Source organism: Cyclopterus lumpus, chromosome 6 (genome assembly GCF_009769545.1).
Source record: "Cyclopterus lumpus isolate fCycLum1 chromosome 6, fCycLum1.pri, whole genome shotgun sequence".
NCBI lineage: Eukaryota > Metazoa > Chordata > Actinopteri > Perciformes > Cyclopteridae > Cyclopterus > Cyclopterus lumpus.
This window is the reverse complement of record NC_046971.1, coordinates 9726703-9738197: the sequence shown is the minus strand read 5'-3', so window position 1 is coordinate 9738197 and position 11495 is coordinate 9726703. Positions and strand designations below refer to the sequence as shown.

The window sequence follows — 11495 nt, the reverse complement described above, 5'->3', positions numbered from 1 at the left end:
TATATATATATATACATATATTGAATGAAAATGGCAACTTCACTACAATGTTAAATATATAAGAAATTACTAACCTATATAAGGGTTTTAAACTCAAATTAGATGGGTTAATTATTAGGTGTGTGTTTGACTGTATGTGTTTAGGATGCCTCTGACTGTGTTATTTGTTGGGGGACAGAGCAGTGAGCACATGATGGGGGTGTATTTTCTACACAGGTTCCTGGGCTGCTGTGCGGCTTTTATTCAAAAACCACCATTCCGGAGAGCAATCTGATCTGAACAGCACACCAGCATTTTTTCAAGGAGGGCTGCCGACAGGACTGATGTTGGTAAGTGGCACGTAGGATAGTCCGTGTATGGATGGGAGGGGGGAATTTAATAGTAATGCATGTAGGCCTTTTTGGCTTGCGATAACAGAGCTGAAGACAATGCTGGATGCGCTCATGTGATACAACATCAGCCCATAAGCTGGATGTCAGCATGGTGCAGTCTCGATGCTTCAAATCAAGGTCGATGTGAATCGCAGCAGCATGATAATATTTGCTTCTAGATGGTGAAACCAGCCGAGAGAGTGTGTGTCTCTCTGAGAGAGAGAGAGAGTGTGTGCGTGTGTGTGTGTGTGTGTGTGTGTGTGTGTGTGTGTGTGTGTTAGTGTTAGTGTGTGTGTGTGTGTGTGTGTGTGTGTGTGTGTGTGTGTGTGTGTGTGTGTGTGTGTGTGTGTGTGTGTGCAGGGAGTCAGCTCCATCACTGCGTGCTATATAGCCTACGCAGGAAAACCATATATCCGATTATGGTATCGATATATTTAGCAGATGGGGATGCGGCGTCCACTTGTTTTGAAACCGGAGCAACCACAACAACCACTTATGCAGGTGCGGCAAAAGTTCAGCACAATGGGTTTATAAAATACCACCACAAATACGTCAAGGGCAGGGCTAAATGAAATCACAAAACCTGAGCCTAATGACCACTTCAGCACCATGGAGAGATCATGATTAGGTCCGCGGGTTGTATCTGGTATCTGAGGTTTGGTTTGTGCACCTGCTCATAATACAATAATCTCATTTGCATCACCTGGTCAACACGGTTGGGTATTATTTTGTTTGATAAACCTGCATCATATCCAAATGAGTGTGCCAACACAGCGCAATTGCAGTTCAGCCTTAAGCTTACATGATTCAGATTTAGATGAGGGTGTTGACATTAAGACTGGGCGGGTATCACTGTGTTTTAGAGTGATAGCTCCAATAGATTCAGTCCAAAACAAGTGATAACCCCTTTATCACCAGACTGTGAACAGCATTATCAGGTTTTCTTGTCTTTTGTTTAAAAATAACAATAGAAATGAAGATAGATTGAATGGACCCATATAATTCATTAAGGGCTTATTGAGGTATATACCATTGTATTGTTCCTCTATAAATGTATGATTGTTGTTTTGTTTATTTTGTTTGTTATTTTAAATTGATACATTGTCCTTAAATTGTGTTGGTTGGGGTCTTATAAAGGGCTGCAACTAACTAATATTTTCATTTTTCTAATACCAAATACCCATCCAGAGCCCAAATAACGACTTTAAATAGTTTTTTTTGTCTGACCAACAGTCCAAAACTCAAAGATGTTCAAATGACTATCTTAGAAACCCACACATTTGAGAGGCTGGAACCAAATTGTGTTCTTCTTTTTGAGAAAATAGTTGTAGATTGATGAATTATGGCATTATCTGTTAATTTGCCAATATATATGATGTTGTGTTGTGTCTTATAGTCCAGGGCAAACATCCAATCAGAGATTCTGCTGATGCCAACATATTGATGTACTATTCTATACTATTATAACTGTATAGATTATAACGGGTTTCCAAAGAAGACGTAAGTCATTGATTATAAATCTGGCACTCATACTAACCACACTATATACATGATTTATAAGTACAGGGTATATTTTTGTAGAGTAACAATTATTTCACATAATAAAAATATCCCAGGCTGCTGGCCTGCAGACTCTCTTTAAATGGGTTTGTTGCATGTTTCCTGTTCTGCAGGACATGAAGAAAAAATTAGAGCAGATGCAACAAAGTAGATAACAGATAAGAAACAACAACAGCAGTCATAGACAAAAGGACTGAGATGGCAGCTGTGGGTTGTAGATGTACATTATTATGACTTTAATAACTGCTTACTGTTTGTAGGTATTGGGTTAATTTAAAGTGTGAAACAGAGACATTTATTCTAAAATAATCTCATTCCAAATGTTTGTGAGTACGGAAACAAATCTTAAATCATATGTTATTTAAATCTTGTATAGTGTGAAGTGCTGAAAGAAGCTCTGGGGTGTGTTGCTCGGTTTTACTGTAATAGCTTGAAAAGTAAACCAGCAAAAAGGTGGTTTTGTAGCTCATACAACATCTTAACGACTAAATAATGTATGTATTTATGATGAAGAGAGACATAACCTGTAGCAGTTCATTTATACAGTTTGTTGGTTCCAGTAAATAATGTTTTTCTGCAAATTCTCTTTTAAAACATTGTATTTCTTCCCGGATATTTCTTTTCCATAAACTAAGGCATCAATTCAAAAATATGCAGAGAGCATGCATCTAAAAAAATAATAATCTGATTTTCGATTTTCAATAAATGTCTGCAGGGTTGAGGGTAGCAGGCTTACGGGGCCAGTTATGGCTCATGGAAAAAAGCCAGGAACCATTACCAAAATATTGGCGCCCAGCCCTCCGTGCCCCAGTCCAGGACTCACTCAACAGAGCCAAGAAGAGCAGCAAGGTTTGGTGAGGGAGGCATCTGAGAAACCACTGTGTACCCTAAAGAATGATAACAACGACCAGCTGATTCGTTCTGTCCCTACAAGCCACTATTACATGAGTTGTGACCCTAGTCCTGAGGACATGGAGGACACCTGCTCTGAGTACGACAACGTGGGCTCCGATGTGGAGCAGGACTATGATGAGGTGCTGCATTTAAACAAGGAGGGTGTTGTGGACACGAGGTATTATAAACAGTACTCTCCCGAGGATGGTGGCTATATAAAGCATGCAGTAGGTGATAATATTAATGAGAACAGCAGTGCTGTTGACCAGTTCGCTCCCAGGCCTCGTCACGGCAAAGAAATATGTGAGGGATCACAATCAGACACTAAGCCTCACAAAACGGGCCATCGCTTTAGGTCCCATTGTGCTCCGATTGCAGGGGATGAAGCTGAGAGGGAGGTGGGAAAAGGACACGAGAACAGATTCTTCTTCAGTGATGGAGATGAGATAGAAGAGGTGCTGGATGGGGCCAAATTTATAGAGGATTTAGAGGAGACAGCGAACAGTGTTCAAAGGAAGACTAGCCTTTATCAGGACAACGGGAATGAAAGAATTAGAAAGGGAGATGCTGAAAGGGAAAGAGAAGATGACACTCGAGTCACAAGAAACCATAATATCCCAGCAGCCAGTAAGAAATGTGAGTCCTCTTACATGGGTGCAAAAGAGAAGCAGAGGCAGGGGAAAGGACGAGGGAGGAAGGTAACAGGAGATGACATTGAGCCTATTGTTGCTGGGATCAAAGGATGCACGACAAACAGCAATGAACAGCGTCCAAAGACCTTGTCAAAGGATTGCAAAAAAGCAGTTGTGCGGATCAAAGCTAGGTCTGGTTCCAGTAAGCCACACCCTCCTCCACCACCGCGTCACTCCCATGCTCAGCCGCCTGCTGACACCCAGAAGGCCCCGCCTCGTAAAGAGACTTCCCCTGTTCCCAGACCCAGTCCCTCCTCTCCTGACAGCCAGGAGAGTGAACCCAGGGTTATCAAACCATCCCTGGCTCCTATTCACACACCGGAACAACAAAGGGAGCCCATTGAGGAGAGGCAGAGATGGACAGAGAAACCCCAGCAGGTAGTCAATGCAAATAGGGCAGATCTTTGTCAGATCTCATTCCCTGTTGTCTTGTGTTTGTTTCTGTACAATCCCCCGTCTCTGTGTCCCAGAGTGAATTAAGTATGATTTAAATTGCATGCTTAGCCACAAATAGTCTTTTTTGCCTTTTCCCCATTGGGTTATCATCTTCAGAGTACAATACAAAACATGTACAACAATCTCGCTGCAGTTAAAGCAGATGTTTGTATACAACAGGGTGAGCAGCCAAGCACAGCGGTAATACCTGAGGTCATTCCAGAGCAGCCGAGGAGGCCTCCGTGTCCAGAGCGTGTCCCTGAGGAGGACAGCAACACACCCAAGGTAAAGACGTATTGCGCAACAGAAGATGTCTCGTCAAAGCTGTGATCCAACCAGTTTTATATTTTGATGGCGCAGTTTTTGCTAACTAGTCTGTCTTTTTCCATCTGTATAAGTTATTTTTTTAATTATTCCCACAACTGTTTGGAGAATAATTTGGGCCACAACACAACAACTATCTGCCTTTTATAATTGATATGGCTGATATGTCTTTTCAGATGTTATTGCTATAACAGAGTTGTCCATTGAAGTCTAACTTATTGACATGATAACTTGTTTTAAAGAACACACAGGAAGCGGCTTCTTTCCCCAGCTTTGAGGATGGTAATTATCTCATCATATTCTGAGTAATTTATTAATTTATTGAAGCAATGTTTTACAATGAGGGTCTTTTGTTTTGCTGCATAGTCCCAGGTCCCTGTGAGCCCGAGGACCTTATTGATGGGATCATCTTTGCTGCTAACTACCTTGGCTGCACTCAGGTGTTGTCTGATAAAAACCCATCCAAATCTGTCCGCATGTCCCAGGCCCATGAAGCTGTCAGTCGTATCAAGGTAATCTGCCTCCTCAGGGAGACAGTCGTTAACAACCATTGATTCAGTTTATACATATTCAAGTCTGCCAAAGATGCTGCTGCATACTGTCTTCCTGTGTGTATGTCTGAAGAATGTAGGAACACATTTATTAAACAGATGCCTTTGTGTCCAGAAGAATTGAATCGAAGTTTATGGTGATCTGGGATGTTTGCCTTAAGAGAGACTTTATTCCCCACCCTAAGTGTGTGTTTGCAAGAATCACAATTGATGTTTCTGGGTACAACGACAAGGTTAATTAGCACTGACAGATGCTATGGCTCCCAAAGTTTATTTTACTGGAATATTAAGTCTATATATCGGTATACCTGAACTGCAGCGGATTTATTTGTGAAGACCAAGCAGCAGAGTCATTTCTCTACCACACGGTGGAGCTGTTGCATGCCTTTCTTGCTCACCTGCACTTTTTTTTTTTTTTTCACGTGTTTTGAAAATGTGCTGAAAGTTTGCATTGTGAGAGTACAAACATATGAAATGTCTGATTAAAACATGATGTCATATATTTCAAAGAGCCAAGATGAAGAATCTCAAATGATTACAGAAGTGGATCTGTTCATCTCCACTAAAGCTGTCAAAGTGCTGAATGCTGACACACAGGTCCGTGACTCTCTGTGTGTTGATTCAGCTTGCCCTCCTGTGTTAAGTCTATTTTCAGAGATAATGAGTAAAGAATGTCATTGTCTTTGCTCCACAGGAGACAATGATGGACAGTGCCTTGAGGACCATCTCCTACATAGCCGACATTGGCAGTATTGTTGTTCTGATGGCACGGAGGCGGATGTCTCAGGCCTCATCGGAGGATTTCTCAGAATCTCCCGACTCTGCCAGCGAAGGGAAGAGTCAGTATAGGATGATCTGCTATGTTTTTGAGTCAGAGGATGTGAGTGTTTGCTGCTAAACTGCTCAAACGTGTTTAGTTTGGAGGTTTTTACTTTAGTTTTCTTTTAGATATTTGTTCTATGGCCACTAAAACATTGCGATGTGTCTCACCTCCTTGCTGTTGTCAACTCTCTGCTGAGTAGTTTCCCCCAAACTCTCCCCTTCCCACAGGCGCAGCTCATTGCACAGTCCATCGGTCAGGCTTTCAGCGTGGCCTACAGAGAGTTCCTACGCGCCAACGGCATCAACCCGACAGACTTGAGCCAGAAACAATACAGTGACATCATCAACTCCCAGGAAATGTACCACGATGACCTCGTCCATTTCTCAAACTCAGACAACTGTAAAGAGGTATGACATTTTCTATTTGGCTGCAGGTGTGGATGATGACAAGATGGATTTCCCTAAACACAAATCACTGTACCAGAACCTCACAAATCTACTAAACCGTGACATTCGAAATATGCTTGAAAACGATGAAGAAAGGCTTCCTCTTTGTTGCAGCTGAATGTGGAGAAGCAGAAAGGGGAGATCCTCGGCGTGGTGATCGTGGAGTCTGGTTGGGGCTCCATTCTGCCCACCGTCATCCTGGCCAGCATGCTGAACAGCGGCCCCGCAGCTCGTTCTGGGAAACTCAGTGTCGGGGACCAGATTATGTCCATCAATGACACCAGCCTGGTGGGGCTGCCACTTGCCACCTGTCAGGGCATCATCAAGGTACGCAGCATCAGGCACCTCCGGTTTTCACATATTCAGCGTTCATTCATTCTCCGAAGGAGATATCGCAACATAAACAATGTCCCGGTGGTTAGAAACGCTACTTAAGCAGACTATTTCTTTCAGCTGTGGATTTTGTGCAGTGGTAATATTTAGCAACAACATGTATGTAGGAACAAATCAAAAAGAACTGCTACACTCATGTTTTGAATATTTATTCGGACACTAATGGAGGAATAAGTTGGAGAAAAATTTTGGCTTCAGGTAATACATAGAGGGATTTAGGTTTGGATTTTGTATTTTCATGGAATTCTTTACAGTAAGACTTGTTTTTTAAAATGACTGCAAGATGAATGTGTTTTTATGTGTTTTTGGTGCAGGGTTTGAAGAATCAGGTGAAGGTGAAGCTGAGTATTGTGAGCTGCCCTCCTGTCACCACTGTCCTCATCAAGAGACCCGATCTCAAGTTCCAGCTCGGTTTCAGTGTGCAGAATGGCATTGTGAGTCAGCCCTTGTCAGTATGAATCATTACACTAAACTTTAGGTTGAGGCAACATTTTAAAGGACACACCTGTCTTTAAGTAGCAATGGCTGTTATGCACTTACACGCAAAGTGTCTTTGTTTTTCAGATCTGCAGTCTAATGCGAGGCGGCATAGCCGAACGAGGCGGTGTTCGCGTTGGACACAGAATCATTGAAATAAATGGTCAGAGTGTTGTGGCCATGGCACATGAGAAGATTGTTCAAACCTTGTCTGTCTCAGTGGGTGAGGTAAGAAGACATCATGTCACAAGATAGCAATTTTCGCTGATTACTGCACACAGGCAGACATAACTTAGCCATCATCCTCCTGTCTCCCACCACCTCCACCTTATCCAGTGGACACCCCAGCACACTGCTGGCCTTCTGGTCAAGATAGTTTAGTCTCTTCCTGTCAGCTGTGGAGATGCTGCTGCTCCAGAAGACCACTCCATAGAAGATGGCTGATGCCACCACTGAGTCAAAGAAGGTTTTCAGAAGTGCTCCCCCTGCACTCCAAAATACCTCAGTCTCCTCAGCAGATAGAGTCTGCTCTGTCCCTTTTTATAGAGTGCATGTGACTAGTTTAGACTTAAAACAGTGGCAAACAGATAGCTTGGTACAAAATCCACCGACTAGCACCTCTAAATCGTATTTAAAGTCTGACGCACAAACCTTCGTAAAACCACGAAGTGTCATTTTTACACCTCGGTTTTTTGTAGTGATTAAATAAGCAAGATACAACGTGTTAATAAGTGAGAAAGGTGCATCTTCTACTCTATTATTTACGTCTTTCACCAGCTGGTAACACACACTGTCATTGTTTTTGTGTGTGTTTTAGACCAATTTCTCCGCAGTGTGTGTCTCCTTTATTCTGTTTCCCTAATGGATTCAAGGCCTCCTCTGACAGTGTAATTGTTCCCCTCCTCTCATCTCTGCCAGATCAACATGAAGACGATGCCTGCTGTGATGTTCAGACTGCTGACAGGACAGGAGACGCCTGTCTACATATAGAGACCCTGCATGGATCAGCCCACTGGAGTTCTGCATGTCTGGCTGTGTGGAGCCGAAGGACATATGATGGACAGGTGGCTCAGTGGGACGAGGGGAATTTATTTTTCTATCATTTTATTTTCTCGGCCTCTTGTTGGATTGCTGTAAAGAACATCCAGTTCTCATTTTCAGGTTTTATCTTGAATTACATTGTCATAATGGCCTTACAATGTGAATACTTTGTCTGTGGTACTGTGCGTGAGTTTCTGGTGTTGAAGAGAAGTAGCTTTAAGGTCATGATTATTTTCTTATGAAGAGATAAATTAGTACATTTATTTTTTATTTAGTCATTTTTATAATGTGTATGGAGTTTAACAATGTACTTCTACTGTAAATACTTTGGATTACTCAAGGACTTGGTTGGAAAGACCATATTACTCCTACAGTATATGCATGTTATTATGAAGAATTACTGACCAGGTATTTATTCTCAATCCAATATGATAATCTATTACAGTAAGTATTAAAAGATGATAATAATATGCTGTACAAAGGCACTAAACTATGTGTATTACGGTGATGCTGAAGGCCAAAGACACACTTGCCTTTCACATGCAGTATGGGTGATCATTACCTTTACCAGAGCGTACAGTACAAGAATGTATCACAATATACATTACTGAATTAATGTAATGGTATAACACACGAAGAATACAATCTTATAGATTAATGCTTGTTGTTGTTTTTATTTTATTTAGGTGGTAAAAAAAGTACTTACAGACAAGACGTAAAGTACATTTTCCTCTATTAGAAATGAACCAATTCTAATCCAAGCAGTTTGATTTTCTTTCTCTCGTTTTTCACATTTGTTTGGATCTGAGAATCTGTTACGGAAGGATGCTTCAACCATTGACGCTGCTCAGGACCTATGTACAAATTACACCATGTGCTGTTGCCATGGCAACATGCACGCCTCAAAATGCACGCTATCAAAATGTAATCAATATTAAAATACAAATTATTTTTCATCTCTCATTTCTAATGAAAAGTAGAGCAACGGTAGACCTATAATCTATATTGCTCAGTGTATGTACACAGTGTATGGATCCCATACAAATTAGCATATTGTATGCACCACGACAATGAACTTTACAGGCACAACTATTTACAGTTAAATCACGGTTAACACATAACAGGTTTGCATTGATAATTCAAAGCGGTGTGAAGTTAGACACTCCTGCAACACATTCAGCAAAAATATCTTCAAGTATTAGCTGGATTCTCTGAGGGAAACCAGGACGGCTTCATACGTGCTCCTAAAACACAGAAACAAAATCATGTCAGTCAACAAGTGGAAAAGGTGGAAATAACTTCCTTAAATACTAAATGGACATAATTGTGCAGGATTCTTGACGTATATGGTGTGGTGGCTGTAATAGCAGTGATTCATCTTATTTCCCATGCATCCCTTATCAATACCGCAACATTTATTGTGCATTTATTAAATAAAATAAATGCACAACAAAGTCCCATTTTTAACTGATTTATATATAAGTACAATGAATAAAGCCACTTACCGCTATGACTTTTGATGTCAGTGGGGAAATTGTCACTCCATCTAGAAAAACTGCATTCAGGTAGCCCTCCCCATAAGCAACATCCTCATCTTCATAACTGTCGACGCCAACACTGAAAGCCTCTTTCATTTTGTCTGGTATAAGAAGGTTCAACGTCACCACCAGAATCCCGATGATGGCACACAGCACACCTGGAAATCATTTCAGTTAGTAGAACTCACGCTCTGTGTGCCAGTTTACAGCTCAAAACATATGGAATGAATGTGCAGCTTCTCGTCGTTACCTGTAGCCAGAGCCAGCCAGAATGAATGGCTGTACTCGATTTCAAAGGAGTCCGTTCCTATGGCGAAAACACACTGCGGCGCGTTCATGATGGTGGAGAAGGAGGCCATGGAGAAGAAGATGAAGGCAGCGGTGGCCATCATCATGTAGCCGGCGTACAGAATGACCGGCATGGAGAAGAGGATATTGGCGAGCATCCAGCAGCAAAATGCCGTCCTGTGAAATTGTGCAGCTACTTGTCACATTCATCTGCTGAAACTGACAGTTTATCAATACAAGTTCAAACTGTTGGCAGATATCATTACCAGAGTGTTGCAGAGGCATATCGTCCAGAGTATCTGTACTGAAAGATGAGTCCACATGGGCTGCTCAGGGTGAATTTCTCAGCGATGTACAGGATGGGGTTGGGTAAACCTTTCTCCAGAGCATCCTTATACTCTTCTTCCATAGTGTCATGCCAGCTGAACATCTCATTGTAGTTAATGGTCTCATTGAACTGTACAACAGGATTCCCTGTGAGAGAAAACAGGCTACTGAGCAAACATCTTACAGATCTAAGTTGTTCAAAAGCTTTAGAGCTGCCAGTGTATGAGTGTATTGTAAACATATCTGCACACAACAGCAGCAACGGTGACTCACCTTTCAGTGTCACATTAATGCCGTACAGTCCAACATGCAAGCCGATGTCAGCGTTAACCACCACGTTGCTGAAAGACTTGTAGGTGGCATTAGTGGTCATTCTGGCCCCGGCCCAGTCGTTGGTAAAGTTGAGCGCTGCAGAGAAGAGACACAAAGTGACGAGTGAGGTCGGCAGGAAAAAGGAAAATCTGTGATTTATTTAACGACAATGATAAGAATACAAAACTCACCCACTATTACCACTCCTATGAACAAGCTGATAATTATTCGACACATCCAGAACAGTCTCTGATGGGAACATAAAGAGCAACATTATTTAAAGTGCACTGAATCAAAAAGGAGATAATCCTTCTGAGGTTCCTGCAGTGAGCAATGGTGCATGTGATGCTTTGCACTCACCGACTTCCCTCGTATCCCTGGCAGAATGAGAAGAAGACTGAGTGCTAGCACAAGAAAGACCAGAATAATGGTGAGCAAGCGGCCACTAAAGATGAAGCAGGTCCTTTGTAGAGGGTAGAATGGGTAAATGCCATCGTAGAAAGTCATCTTAGCTCCTTAGCTGAGACTAGACAGTGTAACAGAGAAGACAGTGTTAGCTGCAGGGCTCTCAGTTTCCTCCACAGGCAGACATAGCAGCACTTGTTCTTTACGGCAGATACGGTATATGGGACGCATATTACTGCTGTGTAACACGGCACACGATGAAGCACAACCATGTCTGACTCTTGTGATGTCAGCTAATGTTCCCTGACTCTGGGGTCTCTTTGCTGCAAATAAATGAATGCATCTGTGTAATAAACAAAGGCATGCAATCACAGTTCATCCACTTGACCTCCTCAGTTAGTGTAATGTGAATGTAGGTGCTCTCTATTTTGATTAATTCATTTGAACCTAAATGAAAATAAAAGTTTCAAATATAATAAAAAAAAGAGAAAATCCCAAAGATCTTTCTTACCTGAAAGACGAGTACGGCAGAAGAAGAAGAGGGTGAAGTGGGAACGTTGAGGGAACATACACTTCTTTTATACCCCCTGCCCCCTTTGTTTCACTGAGGAGGAGGAT

At 41.9% G+C, this 11495-nt stretch overlaps 2 protein-coding genes across 2 annotated transcripts; one reads left to right on the top strand and one right to left on the bottom strand.

Annotated features, from left to right (window-relative positions):
* Positions 1 to 255: 255 nt before the first annotated feature.
* apba2a (amyloid beta (A4) precursor protein-binding, family A, member 2a) lies at positions 256 to 8662 on the top strand. Its single transcript, XM_034535286.1, has 12 exons — positions 256 to 329; positions 2647 to 3895; positions 4133 to 4237; positions 4519 to 4558; positions 4643 to 4788; positions 5338 to 5424; positions 5522 to 5707; positions 5878 to 6057; positions 6211 to 6423; positions 6804 to 6923; positions 7054 to 7194; positions 7885 to 8662. Exons 2-12 carry the CDS (start codon positions 2678 to 2680, stop codon positions 7954 to 7956), a joined length of 2508 nt encoding a protein of 835 aa, XP_034391177.1. The 5' UTR covers positions 256 to 329; positions 2647 to 2677; the 3' UTR covers positions 7957 to 8662.
* Positions 8663 to 9157: 495 nt separating this feature from the next.
* duox2 (dual oxidase 2) lies at positions 9158 to 10982 on the bottom strand. Its single transcript, XM_034535651.1, has 7 exons — positions 10833 to 10982; positions 10664 to 10721; positions 10434 to 10568; positions 10100 to 10307; positions 9796 to 10010; positions 9513 to 9703; positions 9158 to 9251 (listed from the first exon to the last, which is right to left on the bottom strand). The coding sequence occupies exons 1-7, from the start codon at positions 10977 to 10979 to the stop codon at positions 9240 to 9242; spliced, it is 966 nt and encodes a 321-aa protein (XP_034391542.1). The 5' UTR covers positions 10980 to 10982; the 3' UTR covers positions 9158 to 9239.
* Positions 10983 to 11495: the final 513 nt, after the last annotated feature.